Genomic DNA, 24472 nt, shown 5'->3' with positions numbered 1-24472 from the left:
AGGGCAGAGGTTTCACTGGAAATAGCAGAGGTTGCAGGGCACACCCTTTCTAAAGAATGGATCAGGTTTAAAGAGAGTGGGGCGGTTTTGGAATCGGAAGTAGTCATGTGCTTCAGATATGGTGACTTCCTAACTGACGTTCCATGTCTCCCTTTGTAGGCGTGGTGGTCTGTATCTTCTCAAATCTACATGAGAGCTGCCTAGGAGAGTAGGGGGCAAGGGTGGGTTTGAGATTGGGTGTAGATGTGTAGACTTCAGAAGTGATGACTGACATGACGTTCCTTGTCTCTCTCTCCATAGGGGTGGTGGTCTGGGCCTGGTACTAGCCAGCGCTGGCTTCGGCATGCTGACCGCCCCCATCATGGAGCTGCACAATCAGAAGGGCTACTTCCTCCACCACATCATCTTCGCCTGCTGCACCCTCATCTGCATCATCTGCATTCTCCTCCTCCCCGAGACGCGCTACCAGCCCCTGCCCGAGACCCTGGCCGACGGGGAGTGTTACACCCGCCAACCCCTGTTGCCCCCCAGAAAGCCTGGGGAACAGCGCCTCCTCCTGGCCCAGTCGGAGAGCAGCAGGGACTACACCCGGGTCCACGACACGCCACTGCACGAGGCGGCCGCCACCACCGTCTTCACCATGGACTCCAAGGCATCCTCCGCTGTTGACCTCACGGCACCGTCGTTTATAGATATTTTGGCGCCCCCCGCCACAGAGTTGACGTCATTCCAGCCTGATCCTGATAGCGTGCCCCTGGTTAAGAAAGACCTCAATGGGCGATCCGTTACGCTCCCATCTGGTACTCCTATGGCGGCCCTAGATAAGGCAGGCGTTGTACTGCCTAGTAAAGAGCACCTGTTATCTTCCACACCTAGAAATAGTGCCCTCACTCCCTCCAATCTGAAGTCCACTGAAGATTCAACTGATATACCCCTCATTAATTATGTTGCCCATGAATCCATTTTCATTGTTGAGGATGAGACAGCTCCCTCCCCAACTAAGGACGTTACCACTGCCACTGATACAGAAGACCTCCCTACCTCCATCTTGGTCAACACCATTCCCCCTGTTATTGAAACCCATCCTATCTCTTCATTGGACTCAACCACTCCACCAGTACTTGATTCATCCTCTACCTCCACTTACACCCCTCCCCCTGTCATAAAAACCACCCCTACATTGGAGTCTATCGTCCCCCCTGTTATAGAAACCACCCCTACATTGGACTCTACCATTCCCCCTGTCATAGAAACTCCTTGTACCTTGGGCTCTACCACTCACCCTGTAATTGTCCCTATCCCCCCTTCTCCAACACCCTCCCCTACTGTCATCAATGACACTGTTCCCCTTCTCCCCTTGGCGGACCGTACCACTTCTATTGATTCTACTGACCCCATCACCACAGATTCGATCATTCCCATTCTAATAGACTCTGTAGATGGCAAACTCCCCCCTCCTCCTACCCATAATTCAGACTGTACCATTCCCCCTGTCACAGACTCTGTCCATACTCCAGAGTTGGACTCTTCATGTGTTAATGATGTTGTTGTCTCTCCCTCTTCCCCTGTCGTAGCTCATTCCCCTGTTCATCACCCCACCCCCCTACCACCACCACTGCCACCCATTGACTCAGTTCATATCCCAACAACAGTGGACTCTTCCACTCCCCCTGTCATAGACACTGTTCACCCCCTCACTGTGGACTCTACCACTCTCCCCATCACAGACATTGTTCAACACCTTACATTGGACTCTACCACTCCGCTTTTCATAGACTCACTTCTCCCCAACATAACAGACACTGAAACAACAGAGGCAGCCCCTGCTTCCACAATAATGGACTGCACCATCTCCTCCCCAATAGACTCAGGTATCCTCCCCGTAATGGACTGTGTCATCTCAGAAAACAGCGCTGTCAACGGGGTGGCGTCTTCATGATCCAAGGCTCCACCTGTGGAACAAGGAGGTGGGCCCCTCCCTCATGGAGGAAGAAGCCCTGGACACCCATGTCACATGACAGGGGTCACTAACTGGCCTATCAGGCCTCAGATATTTCAGCTGCTCTTTAGGGAGACTGCCAGCGACAGACAGGAGGGTAACAGCTTGAGCTTGGGCCAAGTTTTTTTGGTCATACATCTTACTGGGAGCGGCCAGAGAACAGGACAGGGGGACCGGCTGTGGTGACAGTGATGAGTGGTTAGGGACGGTTCGAAATTTACTGGGAGGGCAATGCGTTTTTCCCCCGGGTTTACATTCACCCTATTTGTAGGTTTTACTATATGATTTCTTCTATCATCTGCTTGCATGCACCTCCCCTATATCAAGGTGTTTTGGAGGTTCCATTATGCACTGCACTTTTCCACACATTAACTATACCACAGGCCAATATAGTCTACCAGTCTGTCTATCCTGCCCTCTATCCACCTTTCATAGTGACAATAGTCACTACCAGATCTGCAATAACTGCAATATCACACATATATCATTCAAATCTGCACCAATATCAGCAGAGACCAGGTGCGTCATTGCGCATGAAAGAACAGTGAAGACATGAGACATGCAGCTCAAAAATCTCCCCTATACTGTAAATCTTGTTTAGGGACTATACAATTATCCTACCTAGACTAGCCTAGAACACATTATTGCTTTCAAGTGAGTACATTTTACTCTAGGCTGTGAACTGCAGTGAAAATGTCATTTAAATAATATTTCATTCCATTTGGCTCAGTTGTTGGTCTACGCTCGACAGTTTATAAGATCTAGAACAAGGGTCTCCAACAGCTCCAGTAGCTCTGAGTCCACCTATGAGTTGCTCGCCAAACAATTCTGAAAGTACATGCAATTTTCACATGGTCCACCGCAAACTCATAAACAAATCTCTCATGTATCAGACACCGCAGCTTCCCAGCTACTGTCTAATCAACGCAACATTGGCATTATCCCACCCCAGGTTAGCCACTAATGGCCTAAAAAGCCAAACGTAATACAATATCTGCCAATTAATTTTCCAGCAATATTGCCCCGGTCTGTCTGTGTGATGCACGTGTTTGTCTATCACTTCATGTGGAGCCAGTTGATGTGATAACTGTCTTGTGGGTTTCCCCAAAGCCTTCTCAATCAAATGTTGACTGCAAAGTAGGCTTACCTGTCAGAAGTAAATTATGAGTAAGTATATAATTTGTGTCTACACTGAACAACAATATAAATGTAACATGCAACCATTTCGAAGATTTTACTGAGTTACAGTTCATATAAGAAAATCGGTCAATTTAAATAAATTCATTAGGCTTATCTATGGATTTCACATGAATGGGAATACAGATATGCATCTGTTGGTCACAGATGTATTTCTTTTTAATTTAAAGGTAGAGGCGTGTATAAGAGAAGTAGTCATTATCTGGTGTGACCACCATTGCCTCATGCAGCATGACACATGTCCTTCACATAGAGTTGATCAGGCTGTTGATTGTGGCCTGTGGAATGTTGTCCCACTCCTCTTCAATGGCTGTGCAAGGTTACTGGATATTGTCGGGAACTGTAACACGCTGTTGTACGCTTCGATCCAGAGAATCACAAACATGCTCAGTGAGTGACATGTCTGGTGAGTAGGCAGTCCATGGAAGAACTGGGACATTTTCAGCTTCCAGGAATTGTGCACAGATCCTTGCGACACGGGCCATGCATTATCATGCTGAAACATGAGGTGATGGCGGCAGATGAATGGCACCACAATGGGCCTCAGGATCTCGTCACGGTATCTCTGTGCATTCAAATTGCCATTGATAAAATGCAACTGTGTTCGTTTTCCGTAGCTTATGCCTGCCCATACCATAACCCACTGCCACCATGGGGCACTCAGTTGTAAGGCCTCTTGGACGTACTGCCAAATTCTCTAAAACGATGTTGGAAGTGGCTTATGGTAGAGAAATGAACATTAATTTCTCTGGTAACAGGTGGAAATTCCTGTGGTCAGTATACCAATTGCTTGCTCCCTCAAAACTTGAGACATCTGTGGCATTGTGTTGCGTGACAAAACTGCACATTTTAGAGTGGCCTTGTATTATCCCCAGCACAAGGTGCACTTGTGTAATGATCTTGCTGTTTAATCAGCTTCTTGATATGCCACACCTGTCAGGTGGATGGATTATCTTTGCAAATTAGAAATGCTCACTAACAGGGAAGTAAACAGATGTGTGCATAACATTTTAGAGAAATAATATTTTTGTTCGTATGGAAAATGTCTGGGATCTTTTATTTCAGCTCATGAAACATGGAAACAACAATTTTTGCGTTCATAAACTTCATAAACTTCGCCATGAAATGAGTAGCAGCAGTACAGAACCATCGCTAGACCGGCACATTAGACGGCACATTCCTCATTTGTGCAATTAAAGGGCCAGATGTGGAACTAAAGGGGAATTACACTCAAATATCAATTTGTTCGTTTTTTCCAGTCCTACATTTTTTTTAAGCATTGACATGGACTCAGAACATACAATTTTGTTGTTTCTTAATGAACTGTTATTGTAATTTTGAGTTTTAAATTGTTTTAATCAAAACCCACAATTTCTTTTTTACTAAGAACTTAATTTGGGAAAATATTCAACATATTTTGGGGAAAATTATTTAATTTTTTTAAATTAAAATTATTTTATAAGGGCCCCCTTTAGAGTTGTTCATTAACCATTATTTTACCAGGTATATTCACAGAAAACATTATCTTGTACACTAAGGACCTGGCGAATAATTGCAGGGGAGAGGAGAAAAGGAAGAATGTGCCTATTTGAAAGCTTGAAAAAATGTGTAACTCGAGACGCATTACATTTTTAAGCTTTTCGTGCTAGAAAAGGTTGGAGACCCCTGGTCTAGAAATACACAGTAGCAGGCCATTCTGGCTTTATTTTAAGTTCTGATACTGAGATGCGCTGTCTGTTGCGGATCATCATTCTCCTAAGTCGTGCTATAATAATGTGATCACATATGCTCCCAGCAGGCCCAGTTGTTCAGGAAAGCGTCATGCGTGCTCTGCCTCCTCTCCGATCCGAGCAACTATTCCTCGCGCACCTAGAACCTAACACTTCAATATAGCCTAAATATTTGTAATTTAACTTTTAAAATGCATTACCTTTTATGTGTGGCATAAACACAACCAGTCACAATATTTGAATCTGATTAAGCTACTTCAAAAGTCTCCTGTAGACTACCTGCGTACATTTGTCCAACATTTTATTCAGGCATCCAAACTGTCCAGATTGTGGTGTTGAAAAACGCAAATCATGATGTTGAAGCAGCCGAAGTCAGTATAATTTGCTTATTGGTTGTTGTCAATTGGCACAGAGACCTGTTGGTGGAAAATTTGTTGCATATATTTTATATAATTATAAACCGGGTGGTTGGAGCCCTGAATGCTGATTGGCTGAAAGCCGTGGTATATCAGACTGTATACCATGGGTATGACAAGAAAGAATATTTGTACTGTTCTAATTACGCTGGTAACCAGTTTATAATAGCAATAAGGCACCTCAGGGTTATTGGTATATGGCCAATATATCGTGGCTAATGGCTGTATTGAGGCACTCCGCGTTTCGTTGTGCATAAGAACAGCTCTTAGCTGTGGTATTTTGGCCATATACCACACCCCCTCGAGCCTTATTGCTTAAATATGGCATCAACATTTTGAAAATCTGATTTCCACCTAGCTGGTCATTGCAGCTTGCTCTGATTGTGGTGTAGGTCTAATGAAACAGGCCGGGAGCGTTAGCTCTGTCCATGGTGGTCGGCAAACTCTCAACCTTCTGGCCCGTAGCCCTGCATTGCATCGACTGTGCCACAAAAGCATGATGAAGTGGAAAAGTCACATTTATAGACACAGGGTCACTATAGTTATTGTTATTTGTGGTCGCAAACATTATTTAGAGTTAATTCTATGAGGGAGGACGGTGTGCAATTATGTTTTACAGTACAAGGGGAGTGTGGTGTGAAAATATTTTTTACTTTGAGGATGGGGGTGGCATTTTTTTAGGACACCTCGAAAATGTTGAACTGTCCTTTACTCAGCCACAGTCTGAAACTGTCAATAATTATGACGTCGTCAGCGTGTGACGTTGTTGTTGTTGGGGGAATCTGAATGTAATTTTAGACAGAGACTACCAGCCAAAACTCCATTTAGAATCCTTTATCCCAAAGGTTAGTTGGAGATTCCATAAATACCACAAAAAAAAAACATTTGACTGTACATTTGCCTCAGCTGCAGACTTAGATGTATGTCCAATGTGTTTGATGATGTACAATTGCCTTATCATGTAGAAAAAAATACTTCAAGAATACAAAGCAGAATTTTGAATGTCAACAGTGCCAGATTTCTCCTAATTGTTCTTGTTGTCGCTGAAATTAGTACCCAGAAACCAATTGGATTCTGTGTAGGGAAAAGAGCAATTTGCCAAACATGAAAAACCAAAAGTAAATTTTGCTGCCCGAATGAACTGCCAATCGAAGGGCAATAAAGACAAGTATTGGAGGTATTTTGATGTATTAGACAATGAGTTAAAATCACAAGTGAAACATCTCAAGACTTCAGTCCTTAGTGTAATACAAGCATGTGTGTATGAAAAGTTAGAGAGAAGGAGAGAATGACTTGAACTGAAGAGGCATGCTCCAAAGTTAAAAAGACAATAGACTGTTTATGTCTGAATAGACAGTAGAAAAGGAGAGCTTTACCAGTGATGTGGTTTAAGTGAGGGGTCAGTTGGTCCTATAGGGCTATGTTGTGATTATTGACGGTGCGGTCCTGAAAGTGAAACATTTTCATTTTTTTTTTTACTATTTCCCCGTTTCATGGGACTGAAGCGTCATCTTTTTATTTTTCCACTCTTTTCATAAATGAAATGAATTGTACTGTATGCAATGGATCTTGTAAACGTGATATTGTAGATAAAATTGCATACTTAATGTTGTTGTGCTACTGATGTTGAGCTTGATTACAAAAAAAGAAAAAAGATTTCCACTATAATCTCAAGGGGCGTGTCCTTAGTGTATACAGCTAGCCGGCACTGTCACCATTATTTGTGTGAATGTAAGTGGCACTTTATCCTTTGCTATGGGGACAGAGCATGTAAACAAAAATGTGAACTTTTCCACGAAACAAAGAAGTGATGTTCAAATGTTACCTAAAAAGACAGAAGAGCTATCACTCTGAAATGGACACATGAATGACAAAAGTATTTTGTCAAATATATCTGTCATTGCCACCATCTTGTGTGTATTGTGTATGTGTAATTTGCATATTTGTTGTAGTAAAAATATTTTTTGTATATTCCCTTGAAAAATATACCAGAAAATATTTTCATTTCACAAAAGTATGCAAAAATGATATTCTTGTGATATTGACAAAAATTCTGCTACATTTTGAAATGTAGGCTTACCCCTCTCTGTTTTTGTTGGGGTTTTACTTCAAAATATTAACAATCATTAACATTAAGTACTTATTTAATTGTAATCAATACAGACATGATAGAGAAATGCTGTGATCTCTTGACTGTAAAAAACAACAAACATCTTTGATTATTTTTATTAAAATTGAAATATATGAGGAGCTTTCTTCTTCTTTTTAAAACCCAAATGGCTAGTGTCAACATCATGCTTTACCAACATCTGTGATTGACTGACTGTTGACAATAGTATATACCCAACAAACAATATGTTGGCTGTCAGTTCACTAATAAGGCTACTACATCCAATTGTGCAGAGATCTGTGTCAATTTGCCACTGTTTACAAATACAACATCACAAATTTATTGTAAAGCTTCTTTTCAAATCTCATTGATTGATGTCAAATGCCATGGAGTCCACATTCTTATATAGTGTGTTTATTACTATGTATTTAACCAGGAAAATACAATGGCTTTGGAGGTGTCCAAAGTGTTGTGTATGATGCAATAGCAGCCAATATGATCACTCTACTGTACACTAATCATACAGTAGTCATCACAACACATACTGTCATGTGTTTCTATGGATGTAAAAAATAACTATGTAAATACTAAACATGTAATAACATACTTTATGTTCATTCTCTGGTTATTTCCTGGTAAATAAGCACGCTGTTAAAGAAGATATTATTTTCTTGTGAGATTAATTCCTAATACTACATCCACCCTGTTCACAAGACTCAAGCATGATGTAGAAAGGATATGTGAAACAAGTTAAACTTCAGTACACCCCTATATGGGCCTATTCACTTCTTTAATCTCCAATACACCCTAGGCCTCAAAGCACAACGTATCCTGGTGTCCTGCCAACTCAGAGTAGTTAACTCAGGAGTAAAGTTTCCCCAGATTTCCCCAGTTACAGATCTAGGATCAGCTTCCCCTCCCCCGATCCTAAACTTAACCATTGGTTGGGAAAATGCTAAACTGACCTAAGATCAGTGTCTAGGGGCAACTTCACCCCAGTCCGATTAGCTCGTTTGGCTAGCTGTGATGTGAGGAGGCTGCTGTTGTGAACACACAGTCTGTCTGAGCACTCTATCACTTCAATAACAGACTCGACATGTTGTATATGTACAATACAATACACTTACTTTACTGTACAGTCTGTCACTGTACTGTCTATTCACACTGGAACAACAAAATAGGTCAATCTTACAGATGTTAAAGAGGATATCATCTGCAGCTGTAGATACAGTAGTTCTCACCCCCCATTTCCTGAAATGCAACCTCACCGTCTCATTGGTTAGCTGATACACACATGAACTGACACACACAGGAACAAATGGTGTAACCTCACATGTAAAATTACATTAACATTTTTAATTTGCATTCTGGTCATTTAGCAGATACTCTTATATTAAAATGTCACAATACAACACATTGCAACCTTACATTACAGTCTCAGATTTCATATGTAATAGCAAAGTCAGCACCAGGCGCTAGTGTATGGTAAGAGTAGGGTGATGGCTTGGAGAGTGCCTATAGTAAAACAGTAAAAGTAGATAGACCATAGAATACATTCAGGTAAAGATGATTTTCTCTAGGTTCATGGGTTGTTCATAGGTTGTGCCATCATACAGTGGTTTGGAAAGGGTTTTTATCTGGACAAATCAGGTCAACTGATCAAATCTTCCCTCATCCTACATGCAACCAAACAGCTATATTGGTGAAATGAAAAATAACCCCAATATGGCGCAGAGTTTCTGTTGGTGCAAGATTTGAATGAATGAATGTAAATATCCCAGACTGTACCAGTTACATTTTTATTTGGGGATTTTGAATAATGCACTTGTATATAAGCCACGTGACGTTGTAATAAACTTCACTATTTATTGATGAATGATGTATTCCTGGGTCTTTGTTGAGTTAATTGTTCTTCAGACTATTTTCAAGCCACCTCTTGATACTGAATCTTGAGGTGTTTGAGTTTTCCCGTGTTTTACCAGTTGATGTCTTCTCTATCCCAAGATCATGACATGGGCATAAAGTGTGTTGATGCTATATGTTGAGGATCAGTTTTCAATATATCACTTGCTTATTGAATTGAGGCTGAATGTTGCTATACTACTGTGCTACACAGTCATTCCATAACTCTGGTTCAGTATTTTTTTTAATTATTGATCTTTAAATGATAAGACCATTCTACTAAACCAGCTATTAACCCACTGATGCTGCTAATATATTTCTCTGCTTGGAAAACTCTGATTTGAACCACTTCCTGTTGTATGATGTCATACAATACCTCAATACCCTGTAAATATGCTCCTAGGGGAAACTACTCCCCTCTCTAGTAAACAAGTGATCAATAAAAACGAATATTTCTGTCTTGAGAATGGCATTGACAACATTGTGGATGATGTAGTTGCAGAGCTCCAAACTGACCTCTATTGGACATAATGTACACTGAAGCAGATGCAGGAAGACAAGCTAGACGGTGGGCACAATGCCTATCTTACATTGAACAAGGGGATATTTATGAACAATGAAGTTGCATTTCCTTAACTTGGCAAATAATAACAATTTGCGCCATGTTTTAGATTAAAAGTGATGCAGCAGCATCCTCAACCAGTCCACCGGTCCACTGCATCAGACGTTGCTCGCTGATATGCTGGTGCGCGAGATTGGGATGCAGCGCCGGTGTGACGTCACCCAGCATCAACATGATGACTCTCCCTGAGCTCACCGCTCACCCTAGTAATGTAAAAACTGCTGAGAGGCGACACATGCAGGGGTAGTAACGAGGTTGAGGACATCGGTGTTAGCTGAGACAAAAGGCTGCTGTCTGCTTGCACCCACAAGGCATCATCATGAGGGAGATTGTTCATATCCAGGCCGGGCAATGTGGAAACCAGATTGGTGCCAAAGTAGGTAGCATGTTTATATTTGTATACTGACGCAGTGGTTGTTATAGAGCAATAACTTTTTTGTTAGATGTTTGAAATGTTGAGACCTGCATGCTTTTTTCGCCCATGTAACTTTATTTAAAATAGGCCTATGTCGCAACGCATTTTCCAAGACATTAAATTCCCAAATACCCATCCAGTATTTTGGTAGAATATTTTGGGCCTAATGTGTTATAGAAATTAGTATTTAATTTATTTAGAAATATTAGATGCTATTCGATTGATATGGGTGTGGTCCTATGGACTTGGGCTAGGAGGCAAAGTGTCTGCAGTGGTGTTGCGCATCTGCGGGGCCGATGAGTCACGCTATCACCATGCGCAATAGGGATAGGGCTACGCACAAAGACCGTTCGGTATTTTTCCATGTGTCTTGAACAGGTTATAGACAGAGCACAGAAAATCGTATTTATCTCTTAGTTCAAACCTTTAAACATCAAAGTTGCAGTACCTACATCTCTGTCCCATTCTCAGTTCTGGGAGGTCATAAGTGACGAACACGGCATCGACCCCACCGGAAGTTACCAAGGTGACAGTGACCTGCAGCTGGAGCGGATTAACGTGTACTACAATGAAGCATCCGGTATATATACATCTATTTGTCTGGACTGGGCATGAAGTAATCTCTGCATGCATCTGAACAATTGCTTAAAGAAAATAATAAACCATAAGCACACTGTAATATCACTTGGCTTTCCCCCAAATGAAAACAAAAGTAAATCAATATTCCCTGGTGAAAAAAACTGCAGACCTCATTTGATTTGCAGTCATGCTCTAATCCAAACTGAGTATGTGACATTGTAACCATAATATCTGTCTGGGTGCAGTGGGCCCTGTGGCAGGGCAGGGGAAATGAGGACAGCAGCAGGTACCTGCCAATCTCCCTCCCTCCCTCCCTCCATCCCTCTCTGGCAGGGCAGGGGAGAGGACAGCAGCAGGTACCTGCCAATCTCCCTCCCTCCCTCCATCCCTCTCTGGCAGGGCAGGGGATGAGGACAGCAGCAGGTACCTGCCAATCTCCCTCCCTCCCTCCATCCCTCTCTGGCAGGGCAGGGGGGAGGACAGCAGCAGGTACCTGCCAATCTCCCTCCCTCCCTCCATCCCTCTCTGGCAGGGCAGGGGGGAGGACAGCAGCAGGTACCTGCCAATCTCCCTCCCTCCCTCCCTCTCTTGTTATTTCTCTCCCTGTATCACATATTTCTTTCTCTCTCTCCCTCTATCCTCTCTCTCTCCCTCTATCTCACTATTTTACATTCAATGGAATTTATTGGCATGGGAAACTTATGTTTACATTGCCAAAGCAAGTGAAATAGATAATAAACAAAAGTGAAATAAACAATCAAACAGCAAATTCTATATCTATCTCTACATCGGGGGTCGGGTATACATCTGCAGTCTCTGTAAAACCGACCCAACCCTAATGTTTGTCTGCTGTCTGTGTGTCGGTCTGATTTTTATTAGCCAGGGATTTGAAGGTCATTGCCGTGCAGCATCCCATCCTTTGTCTCCGGCACTTTGCCATACTGAGCAGTCAGTCTCCTTTGCCAAACCAACCAGGCTGCAGAACCTGGGGCCTATGCGGCCTACATGTCCTGTGGTTAGCTCTGATCCTATTTCCAGTGTGTGCAAATGCTAAGCAGTATTGATCCCTCTCATTTCACTGTTGTCAGGCGTAAATTGAGCTTGCATGTCTGTGAGCAACTCTGCCATCCATTATTGTACATGCATTGTGCATTCATCAATAAAAAGTTTCCTAAAATAACAAGGCACTGATTCATAGAGAGATGTGTATAGCAGCACTTTAACCCTCATACTACCAACATATTTTATATAAATGGATTACCAACTAGGGTCATTGTCCCCAAGAATAATCTATTGGAAAAAGCAACCGTCATAGCAAATATATACTTAGTTCTTATCAAAACATTAGACATGTAAATAATGTTATCTGAAATAAAAAAAATAACTAAACAGACGGTTATATTTGCAAAATTACAGTTAATTTGAATGTTCTGGAAAACAAAAATAAAAACATTTCCCTTAAATAATGTGCAGCTTTTTTCCAAACAACAAAGTACTAAAAAGTAGATTGACCGTCATTGGATTGTAGTATCTTTTAGTTTTTAGATTTTTGAACTAAATTCAAATTTTGTCAAATTTATGTGGTAAAAAACGACTGCCATTTAAGGGGCAGTACAACAACATTTAAATATACTTAATTGTATTCACAAAAAGTGATTAATCCATTGATCCTGAGAGACAATGACCAAAAACATGGCTTACTTTTCTTTATTTACTTACCCCACAGCCAGAATTAGCATTGCTCCTAGTGAAACAATGGGAATGGCAGGGGCTATGGTAGAATGCTTACAAATCTTCAAAGTCACTTCAAACCAATGTTATAGCAACCCAAATACCACATAAAGTTGCACATACACACACACACACACATATATATATATATATTTCATAGTTTTAAATTCTACACTATTATTCGACTATGTAGAAATAGTAAAAATAAAGAAAAACCCTTGAATGAGTAGGTATGTCTAAACTTTTGACTGGTACTATATAGTACCAGTCAAAAGTTTAGACATACCTACTCATTCAAGGGTTTTTCTTTATTTTTACTATTTCTACATAGTCGAATAATAGTGTAGAATTTAAAACTATGAAATAACACATATGGAATCATGTAGTAACCAAAAAAGTGTTAAACAAATCAAAATATATTTTATATTTGAGATTCTTCAAAGTAACCACCCTTTGCCTTGATGACAGCTTTGCACACTCTTGTTATTCTCTCAACGAGCTTTATGAGGAATGATTTTCCAACAGTCTTGAAGGAGTTCCCACATATGCGGAGCAATTGTTGGCTGCTTTTCCTTCACTCTGCGGTCTAACTCATCCCAAACCATCTGTGAAGCATTTATTTGGGCTGCAATCTGAGGTGCAGTTAACTCTAATGAACTTATCCTCTGCAGCAGAGGTAACTCTGGGTCTTCCTTTCCTGTGGCGGTCCGCATGAGAGCCAGTTTCATCATAGCGCTTGATGGTTTTTGTGACTGCACTTGAAGAAACTTTCAAAGTTCTTAACATTTTCCAGATTGTCATAAAGTAATGATGGACTGTAATTTCTCTTTGCTTATTTGAGCTGTTCTTGCCATAATGTGGACTTGGTCTTTTACCAAATAGGGCTATCTTCTGTATACCAACCCTACCTTGTCACAACACAACTGATTGGCTCAAACACATTAAGAAGGAAAGAAATTCCACAAATTGACTTTTAATAAGGCACACCTGTTAATTGAAAGCCATTGAAATCCACCTCATGAAGCTGGTTGAGAGAATACCAAGAGTGTGCAAAGCTGTCATCAAGGCAAAGGATTGGTACTTTGAAGAATCTCAAATATAAAATATATTTTGGTTTGTTTAACACTTTTTTGGTTACTACAGTTGAAGTCGGAAGTTTACATACAGCCATTAAAACTCATAAAACACTCCACACATTTCTTATTAACAAACGATAGTTTTTGCAAGTCGGTTAGGACATCTACTTTGTGCATGACACAAGTCATTTTTCCAAGAATTGTTTACAGACAGGTTATTTCATTATAATTCACTGTATCACAATTCCAGTGGGTCAGAAGTTTACATAAACAGCTTGGAAAATTCCAGAAAATGATGTCACGGTTTTAGAAGCTTCTGATAGGCTAATTGACATCATTTGAGTCAATTGGAGGTGTACCTTTGGATGTATTTCAAGGCCTACCTTCAAACTTAGTGCCTCTTTGTTTGACATCATGGGAAAATCAAAAGAAATCAGAAAAAAAATTGTAGACCTCCACAAGTCTGGTTCATCCTTGGGAGCAATTTCCAAACGCCTGAAGGTACCATGTTAATCTGTAAAAACAATAGTATGCAAGTTTAAATACCATGGGACTACGCAGTTGTCTTACTGCTCGGAAGGAGACACATTCTGTCTCCTTGAGATGAACGTACTTTGGTGCAAAACGTGCAAATCAATCCCACAACTACAGCAAAGGACCTTGTGAAGATAATGGAGGAAAAAGGTACAAAAGTATCTATATCCACAGTAAAATTAGTCTTATATTGACACAACCTGAATGGCCGCTCAGCAAGGAAGAAGCCACTGCTCCAAAACCGCCATAAAAAAGCCAGACTACGGTTTGTAACTGCACATGGGGACAAAGATCGTACTTTTTGGAGAAATGTCCTCTGGTCTGATGAAACAAAAATAGAACTGTTTGGCTATAATGACCATCGTTATGTTTGGAGGGAAAAGGGGGAGGCTTGCAAGCTGAGAACACCATCTCAACCGTGAAGCACAGGGGTGGCAGCATCATGTTTTCGGGGTGCTTTGCTGCAGGAGGGACTGGTGCACTTCACAAAATAGATGGCATCATGAGGTAGGAACATTATGTGGATATATTGAAGCAACATCTCAATACAAGTCAGGAAGTTAATGCTTGGTCGCAAATGGGTCTTTCAAATGGACAATGACCCCAAGCATACTTCCAAAGTTGTGGCAAAATGGCTTAAGGACAACAAAGTCAAGGTATTGGAGTGGCCATCACAAAGCCCTGACCTCAATCCTATAGAAAATTTGTGGGCAGAACTGAAAAAGCATGTGCGAGCAAGGAGGCCTAGAATCCTGACTCAGTTACACCAGCTCTGTCAGGAGGAATGGGCCAAACCCAACTTATTGTGGGAAGCTTGTGGAAGGCTTCCCGAAACGTTTGACCCAAGTTAAACAATTTAAAGGCAATGCTACCAAATACTAATTGAGTGTATGTAAACTTCTGACCCACTGGGAATGTGATGAAATAAATAAAGCTGAAATAAATCATTCTCTCTACTATTATTCTGACATTTCACATTCTTAAAATAAAGTGGTGATCATAACTGACCTAAGACAGGGAATTTTTACTAGGTTTAAATGTCTGGAATTGTGAAAAACTGAGTTTAAATGTATTTGGCTAAGGTGTATGAAAACTTCTGACTTCAACTGTACATGATTCCATGTGTTTTTCATAGTTTTGATGTCTTCACTATTATTCTACAATGTAGAAAATTGTAAAAATAAAGAAAAACCCTTGAATGAGTAGCTGTGTTCAAACTTTTGACTAGTACTGTATATATATAACATTTCCTGTAGAATAACTACTTTTTGAAGAATATACACCACTACATTTAGAGGGTAGCTGGTTTCTGTATTACAGTTCTACCAAGTATTCATACCACTGACAGACTTTTATGAGCTGTTTTAACTGCAACATACATTTACACTACCGTTCAAAAGTTTGGGGCCACTTAGAAATGTCCTTGTTTAAAAAATAATAATAATAATAAAAAAGTCCACTAAAATAACATCAAATTGATCAGAAATACAGTGTAGACATTGTTAATGTTGTAAATGACTATTGTAGCTGGAAACAACATTTTTTTTAATGCAATTTCTACGTAGGCGTACAGAGGCCCATTATCAGCAACCATCACTCCTGTGTTCCAATGGCACGTTGTGTTAGCTAATCCATGTTTATAATTTTAAAAGGCTAATTGATCATTAGAAAACCCTTTTGCAATTATGTTAGCACAGCTGAAAACTGTGGTGCTAATGAAAGAAGCAATAAAACTGGCCTTTAGACTAGTTGAGTATCTGGAGCATCAGCATTTGTGGGTTCGATTACAGGCTCAAAATGACCAGAAACAAAGACCTTTCTTCTGAAACTCATTAGTCTATTCTTGTTCTGAGAAATGAAGGCTATTCCATCCGAGAAATTGCCAAGAAACTGAAGATCTCGTACAACGCTGTGTACTACTCCCTTCACAGAACAGACCAAATTTGCTCTAACCAGAATAGAAGGGATGCTGGCCTTCTAGGCAGAGTTGCAAAGAAAAAGCCATATCTCAGACTGGCCAGTAAAAAGAAAAGATTAAGATGGACAAAATAACACAGACACTGGACAGAGGAACTCTGCCAAGAAGGCCAGCATCCCAGTCGCCTCTTCACTGTTGACATTGAGACTTGTGTTTTGCGGGTACTATTTAATGAAGCTGCCAGTTGAGGACTTATGAGGCATCTGTTTCTCAAACTAGACACTCTAATGTACTTGTCCTCTTGCTAAGTTGTGCACTGGGGCCTCCCACTCCTCTTTCTATTCTGGTCTGGGAGATGCCATCTTGGTCTGAATCAATTCTGCAGAGCACATTTTATTCCCCCTCCCTACTTTGGACTGGAGCTAGCAAGTTCTCTGTGCTGCAAGCTGCTGCAGTCTGCAAATGAGGCTAATTGAGAGAGAGCGAAACAGAGAGAGAGAAAGAGAGTGAGAGAGAGAAAGAGAATCAGAGGCAGTCTGTGCTTTGCTCTGTTTAATAAGCTGTGCGGGAGAGCATGGTCAGGGGATGCCTAGTATTTGCCCTCTGTTTCCTTTTTTGGGTTAATTTCCTCAGAATCAATGTTTACTGTGTAGGTTGTGCCCTCTGATGTGGCTTCACCATGCTATCTCACCCAGGGTAGTAAACGGTTTCCGTTGTGCAACAAAATCTGACTAGTGAATATATGATATCACTAAATCTGATATACCCTGATATCCCTGCCTCTCCTCCCCCCACAGGTAACAAGTTTGTCCCCCGGGCCATCCTGGTGGATCTGGAGCCAGGCACCATGGACTCTGTACGCTCCGGGCCCTTCGGCCAGCTCTTCAGACCAGACAACTTTGTCTTTGGTGAGTAGTGGTTATCATCTAGCCACATTCCATATCTTTTTGTGCTATCTCGCCCAGCCTGGTCCCAGATCTGTCTGTGCTGTCTTGCCCAATTGGTTATCTTCATGTCCTCATCAGCTTTTCCATCTTTGACCCAAAGCATGTCATGTCTGTGTCAGCATTCACTGTCATGTCCTTTGAAGCGAAGCTCAGTTTACCTTTCACATAGATGTACAGTGTGCTGTCTGTGCAACGTTTCTGCAGTTGTGTCAGGCAGACACAGCCAGCATGGTGACTCAGCAGAATGCAGTCCAGACTGCCACTGCTGCAGTGCTCATCAGGATGGGGATATTGAACTAAATAAAATCCACCCCAGGACACCTTACCTATAATACTGAATAAAGTATAGTAGGATTACACTCACATCAGTACAATTAGATTAAAACACTACTTTTATTAGATACAAATTATTCAATGTTGTTTCAGTGGAATGGAATTTTCTCTTTCACTGGAAATGTATAAATAATGTACACAATGCATATGCTTGTTACTGGTGACTTGCTTTTCATTCTCCTAGATGTGTCTGGCTAAATGTTTACTAGCACAAAGATGCTTTGTCTCTAACCCAGGTTCTTCATGGGTCTTTCAGGTCAGAGTGGAGCTGGTAACAACTGGGCTAAAGGCCACTACACAGAGGGAGCCGAGCTGGTTGACTCTGTCCTGGACGTAGTCAGGAAGGAGTCTGAGAACTGTGACTGCCTCCAGGGCTTCCAGCTCACCCACTCTCTGGGAGGGGGCACCGGCTCTGGCATGGGCACCCTGCTCATCAGCAAGATCCGCGAGGAGTACCCTGACCGCATCATGAACACCTTCAGTGTCATGCCCTCACCCAAGGTGTCCGACACGGTGGTGGAGCCCTACAACGCCACCCTGTCAGTCCACCAGCTGGTGGAGAACACTGATGAGACTTTCAGCATCGACAACGAGGCTCTCTATGACATCTGTTTCCGTACCCTCAAACTCACCACACCCACCTACGGAGACCTCAACCACTTGGTGTCGGCCACTATGAGCGGTGTCACCACATGCCTACGCTTCCCCGGTCAGCTCAACGCCGACCTCCGCAAACTGGCCGTCAACATGGTGCCCTTCCCCCGCCTCCACTTCTTCATGCCCGGCTTTGCCCCTCTGACCAGCAGGGGGAGCCAGCAGTACCGTGCCCTCTCCGTGCCCGAACTGACCCAGCAGATGTTTGACGCCAAAAACATGATGGCCGCCTGCGACCCTCGCCACGGCCGCTACCTCACCGTTGCCGCCATCTTCCGCGGGCGCATGTCCATGAAGGAGGTGGACGAGCAGATGTTGAGCGTGCAGAACAAGAACAGCAGCTACTTCGTAGAGTGGATCCCCAACAACGTGAAGACTGCCGTCTGCGACATCCCGCCCCGTGGCCTTAAGATGTCCGCCACCTTTATTGGTAACAGCACGGCAATCCAGGAGCTGTTTAGAAGGATCTCTGAGCAGTTCACTGCCATGTTCCGCCGTAAGGCCTTCCTTCACTGGTACACCGGAGAAGGTATGGACGAGATGGAGTTCACTGAGGCTGAGAGCAACATGAATGATCTGGTGTCTGAGTACCAGCAATACCAGGACGCCACTGCTGACGAAGTGGGCGAGTACGAGGAAGACGAGTTGGAGGATGCGGATCAGGATGTCCAGCAGCACCATGATGTCCGCCACTGAAGGGTGCTGGGTAGAAGCAGTACAGCAGTCTGTATGTTATATCCACCAGTCACTTTAAATGATCAATAGGTATGGAAGGATAGAGGCGCAGAATGAGTTATTGTCGCGTCAAGATACTGTATATTGTAGCTGTTTAGCCTAAAGACTACTACTATTGCATTTCATTGCTCTTCAAATATGTCTCGAAGACCATAAGTGAAACATAACAATTATGTGAGTATTATAAATGTCATTGATTTTCCAATTCATGCTGTGTCAATGTCAATAAAAACAACATCATTACACTATTATCGAAACCGAGTTTTGTAACATTTTCCTCAGAATGCATTTTCTGTCGCAAAATAAAATGGTCCTGTCCTATGAATATCACTCTCGTTAGCTTTCTTTTCATGGGAATGCTCATTGTATTCAGCAGATGAGATACAATGAACAATCCAGACTTTTCATGCTGTAATGAAGATGTATAGATACAATAAGAAAAATGAAGATTTGTTTCCTGGTTTCAAAATGCAAGGTAAGCATGGAATGTGATTACCGTACCTATCTTGAGAGATGCTTACCACTTTTATAGTCTTGTGAATCCCTTGAGTCATCTTGACTGTGTTGGTTTGTTTTCTCTGTCTGGCTAGGACAGGAGAGACTTTGATTGAAAGACCAAGATTATGGTTAATTCCTCTTCATCATGATCTGTCAGTTAGGAAATCTGATTTAGGGCTGGCCAGACATGGTGACTATCCGAGCATCGGGTTTAATGTGTGGGGACATAGGACACTCTCTTTCAATGGCAGATTTTTTTTTACTAATAATGCCAATCTTTGAACATGTAAACCTAACCACTCCAGTGGTGTGGGGGCTGTGCTTTGGCAAAGTGGGTGGGGTTATAACCTACCTGTTTGGCCCTGTCTGGGGGTTTCATCGGATGGGGCCACCGTGTCTCCTGACCCCTCCTGTCTCAGCCTCCAGTATTTATGCTGCAGTAGTTTATGTGTCGGGGGGCTAGGGTCAGTCTGTCACATCTGGAGTATTTCTCTTGTCTTTTCCGGTATCCTGTGTGAATTTAAATATGCTCTCTCTAATTCTCTCTTTTTCTTTCTTTCTCTCTCTCGGAGGACCTGAGCCCTAGGACCATGCCTCAAGACTACCTGGCTTGATGACTCCTTGCTGTCCCCTGTCCCCCGTGCTGCTGCTCCAGTTCCAACTGTTCTGCCTGCAGCTATGGAACCCTGACCTGTTCACCGGACGTGCTACCTGTCCCAGACCTGCTGTCCCAGACCTGCTGGAACCCTGACCTGTTCACCGGACGTGCTACCTGTCCCAGACCTGCTGTTTTCAACTCTCTAGAGACAGCAGGAGCGGTAGAGATACTCTCAAAGATTGGCTATGAAAAAGCCAACTGACACTTACTCTTGTGTTACTGACTTGTTGCACCCTCGACAACTACTATGATTACTATTATTTGACCATGCTGGTCATTTATGAACATTTGAACATCTTGGCCATGTGCTGTTATAATCTCCACCCGGCACAGCCAGAAGAGGACTGGCCACCCCTCATAGCCTGGTTCCTCTCTAGGTTTCTTCCTAGGTTTTGGCCTTTCTAGGGAGTTTTTCCTAGCCACCGTGCTTCTACACCTGCATTGCTTGCTGTTTGGGGTTTTAGGCTGGGTTTCTGTACAGCACTTTGAGATATCAGCTGATGTAAGAAGGGCTATATACACTGCTCCAAAAAATAAAGGGAACACTTAAACAACACATCCTAGATCTGAATGAAAGAAATAATCTTATTAAATACTTTTTTCTTTACATAGTTGAATGTGCTGACAACAAAATCATACAAAAATAATCAATGGAAATCCAATTTATCAACCCATGGAGGTCTGGATTTGGAGTCACACTCAAAATGAAAGTGGAAAACCACACTACAGGCTGATCCAACTTTGATGTAATGTCCTTAAAACAAGTCAAAATGAGGCTCAGTAGTGTGTTTGGCCTCCACGTGCCTGTATGACCTCACTACAACGCCTGGGCATGCTCCTGATGAGGTGGCGGATGGTCTCCTGAGGGATCTCCTCCCAGACCTGGACTAAAGCATCCGCCAACTCCTGGGCAGTCTGTGGTGCAACGTAGCGTTGGTGGATGGAGCGAGACATGATGTGCTCAATTGGATTCAGGTCTGGGGAACGGGCAGGCCAGTCCATAGCATCAATGACTTCCTCTTGCAGGAACTGCTGACACACTCCAGCCACATGAGGTCTAGCATTGTCTTGCATTAGGAGGAACCCAGGGCCAACCGCACCAGCATATGGTCTCACAAGGGGTCTGAGGATCTCATCTCGGTACCTAATGGCAGTCATGCTACCTCTGGCGAGCACATGGAGGGCTGTGCGGCCCCCCAAAGAAATGCCACCCCACACCATGACTGACCCACCGCCAAATCGGTCATGCTGGAGGATGTTGCAGGCAGCAGAACGTTCTCCATGGCGTCTCCAGACTCTGTCACGTCTGTCACGTGCTCAGTGTGAACCTGCTTTCATCTGTGAAGAGCACAGGGCGCCAGTGGCGAATTTGCCAATCATGGTGTTCTCTGGCAAATGCCAAACGTCCTGCACGGTGTTGGGCTGTAAGCACAACCCCCACCTGTGGACGTCGGGCCCTCATACCACCCTCATGGAGTCTGTTTTTGACCGTTTGAGCAGACACATGCACATTTGTGGCCTGCTGGAGGTAATTTTGTAGGGCTCTGGCAGTGCTCCTCCTGCTCCTCCTTGCACAAAGGCGAAGGTAGCGGTCCTGCTCCTGGGTTGTTGCCCTCCTACGGCCTCCTCCACGTCTCCTGATGTACTGGCCTGTCTCCTGGTAGCACCTCCATGCTCTGGACACTACGCTGACAGACACAGCAAACCTTCTTGCCACAGCTCGCATTGATGTGCCATCCTGGATGAGCTGCACTACCTGAGCCACTTGTGTGGGTTGTAGACTCCGTCTCATGCTACCACTAGAGTGAAAGCACCGTCAGCATTCAAAAGTGACCAAAACATCAGCCAGGAAGCATAGGAACTGAGAAGTGGTCTATGGTCACCACCTGCAGAACCACTCCTTTATTGGGGGTGTCTTGCTTATTGCCTATAATTTCCACCTGTTGTCTATTCCATTTGCACAACAGCATGTGAAATGTATTGTCAATCAGTGTTGCTTCCTAAGTGGACAGTTTGATTTCACAGAAGTGTGATTGACTTGGAGTTACATTGTGTAGTTTAAGTGTTCCCTTTATTTTTTTGAGCAGTATAAATACATTTGATTTAATAGGATCTTTACATATTGGTTAATCACAATATTACACACCTTTATTCTACCTGCTCAATTTGCTTGATATCATTTACAAAAAGGTCCTCTGGCAAGGCTCAAGAGTTTCCGCTTTGTTAGAGGTACAGTAAATCGGTTGTCTTTTTCATTGCTCTGTGGTCCATAAATACTTGAAGACTCTGAAGTTGTTCTATTTTGACAGCAGGCGTCTAAAAAGGCTGACCACGCAGAATGTTAGTATAATGTTATCCACTTCTTGGAAAATTCAGACACAACTGGGGGAAAGATGCTCTTGTCGAACACATCATACATTGAAAGAACGTGTGGTTACCCAGGAGGACGTAGCAGAGACGGATACATTGGAAACCAACAGGAGGACTCAAAACCACAGGTTAGGCCAGTCTTAGGTTATGGCAAGGGTTGAGACTGGGTGTGGACATGAAGCTTGGGTTAGGGTTAGGTTTATTTCTGGGTTATGCCGGGGTGTGAACAAAACAAGGGTTAGGGTCACTGTCTTACTAATGTTAACCTGTTCCAGGTACATCAAAAGTGACATTGTGTTATATGCAGATGTGTCCCCAGAGTAACTATAATATGTCTGAATTTACTCAGACTATAAGTGCCGCAACCCCAGTGTTGATTATGCACATTACTACCTTTTGCCTCTTACCATCAGTCTCCTGTCTTTTACATCAGACCACAGGAGTAATACTGTATGTGTCACTTGTCTGTCAAATTAGCTTAGAATAGAAAATCTGAGGTCAGGTCACCTATCTCACACATTACGTGAGGTCTCCTGCTTATCTCACCAATATCATCATATATAACACTGTACTGCATTATTCATATGTATGTTAGCATATGCCATGGTATTATACACAGTTTATTAGGTACACCCATCTAGTACCGGGTTGGACCCCCTTTGTCTCCAGAACAGCCTGAATTCTTCAGGGTATTCTACAACGGAAACGTTCCACAGGGATGTTGGTCCATGCTAACGGGATGGCATCACACAGTTGCTGCAGATTGGACAGCGGTACATTAATGCAGCGAACAGCTCGTTACATCTCATCCCAAACCTGCTCTATTGGGTTGAGATCTGCAGACCGCGCAGGCCACTCCTTCAAATTCTCTCATCAACAAGCTATTCTTGTCCACAGGACTGCCGCTGACTGTTTATTTTTTGTTTGTCGCACCCTTATTGATAAACTCTAGACACCGTCATGCGTGAAAAACTCAGGAGGGCAGCCATATCTGAAAAACTGGATCTGGCGCACCTGGACCCGACGATCATACCACGCTCAAAGTTGTTTAGTTGACTTGTTTTACCCATTCTAACGTTCAATCAAACAGCAACTGAATGCCCCATTGCCTGTCTGCCTGATTTTTCTATTTTAATAGCCTTAAACACTGAGTTAGGAATAACTCATTTCAAAATAGGCCATTATCACCATCAATCGTAAATGATAATTCTTTACATTTTAATTACTGAAATGTCCAAATGCCAATAGTTTGATCTGAAGCAGTTTCTTGGAAATATGCATTTAGATATTCTTCAATTACTGTTTCGTGAGCGAATTAGAGCAGATGGTTTTAACAAACTTTGAACCTGTCTTGTATTTTGTTACAATCAAAGCATTTATACCTGTATCCTGCCTAGTGACGCACACTGTTGCGTTCTGGCCACATGATAAAAGAAATGCGACTATTCAGTTTCAGCTCCTAAAATCTCACTAGAAATGAGGTGTTTTTGGTGTAACAGTAATGTTATAAGCCTACTATGCTGTGGTATTATAGTCAGTTCTGATGTGTAAAATACTCATTCATCATTATGTGATCTTGTGGGACATTGATTCAGCTTCAGAATTCTTTTTCTGTTACAGCAACCCCCCCCCCAACTTTTCATTACATTGTTCTGAATTAAGAGTCCAGCACCATATCACAGCAGCAATTCAGCTGGTTTTAACATCCTTATGGAATCAAATACTCCTTTAACATTCCTCTGGTACTTCATCTGTGATAATATTGTTCCTGACAGACATCAGTGATCAACTCTGAAAATCAATAGATTTCCCAATGAATTCTGGGTGTGGGTGGTGGGAGGTGAGTCAGTGTGTCTTTTGAAAACAGGTTAACTTGTAAAGTCCTCTTTTGTAGTCATCTTTAGTTTTTTTTTGGTTGAGCAGTGACAACATCTGAACTACAGTATGTAAAGATGTCAAGGTGTGATAAGAGTGATACTATAAAACAGATTTTCCACTCTAAATCCCCTGAAGAACCACTGAAACACTACAGGAGTGAGATTCTAAGA

The 24472-nt window shown here is 42.5% G+C and overlaps 2 protein-coding genes across 2 annotated transcripts in view; both read left to right on the top strand.

The window, feature by feature from the left end:
- LOC106569167 (solute carrier family 22 member 23) overlaps window positions 1-9328 on the top strand; it is an 89972-nt gene extending 80644 nt beyond the window's left edge. Inside the window, exon 10 of the mRNA XM_014140221.2 lies at window positions 301-9328. Within this exon, the coding sequence (XP_013995696.1) occupies window positions 301-1939 (1639 nt within the window). The 3' untranslated portion in view covers window positions 1940-9328. The remainder of the gene's footprint in view (window positions 1-300) is intronic.
- An 898-nt stretch (window positions 9329-10226) lies between these two features.
- On the top strand, window positions 10227-19223 carry tbb2a (Tubulin beta-2A chain). Its single transcript, NM_001173873.1, has 4 exons — window positions 10227-10352; window positions 10863-10971; window positions 17027-17137; window positions 17766-19223. The coding sequence occupies exons 1-4, from the start codon at window positions 10296-10298 to the stop codon at window positions 18857-18859; spliced, it is 1371 nt and encodes a 456-aa protein (NP_001167344.1). The 5' UTR covers window positions 10227-10295; the 3' UTR covers window positions 18860-19223.
- The last annotated feature ends 5249 nt before the right edge of the window (window positions 19224-24472 follow it).

The sequence above is a fragment of the Salmo salar genome, chromosome ssa14 (genome assembly GCF_905237065.1).
Source record: "Salmo salar chromosome ssa14, Ssal_v3.1, whole genome shotgun sequence".
NCBI classification, from domain to species: domain Eukaryota; kingdom Metazoa; phylum Chordata; class Actinopteri; order Salmoniformes; family Salmonidae; genus Salmo; species Salmo salar.
This window is presented reverse-complemented; position numbering and strand designations above follow the sequence as displayed.

Excerpts from the sequence above, each read along its gene's own strand:
- tbb2a (NM_001173873.1), top strand. The coding sequence starts at position 10,296 with ATGAGGGAGATTGTTCATATCCAGGCCGGGCAATGTGGAAACCAGATT. Across the intron at positions 10,353-10,862 it reads GAAACCAGATTGGTGCCAAA|TTCTGGGAGGTCATAAGTGA; the intron begins GTAGGTAGCATG and ends TCCCATTCTCAG. Across the intron at positions 10,972-17,026 it reads GTACTACAATGAAGCATCCG|GTAACAAGTTTGTCCCCCGG; the intron begins GTATATATACAT and ends CTCCCCCCACAG.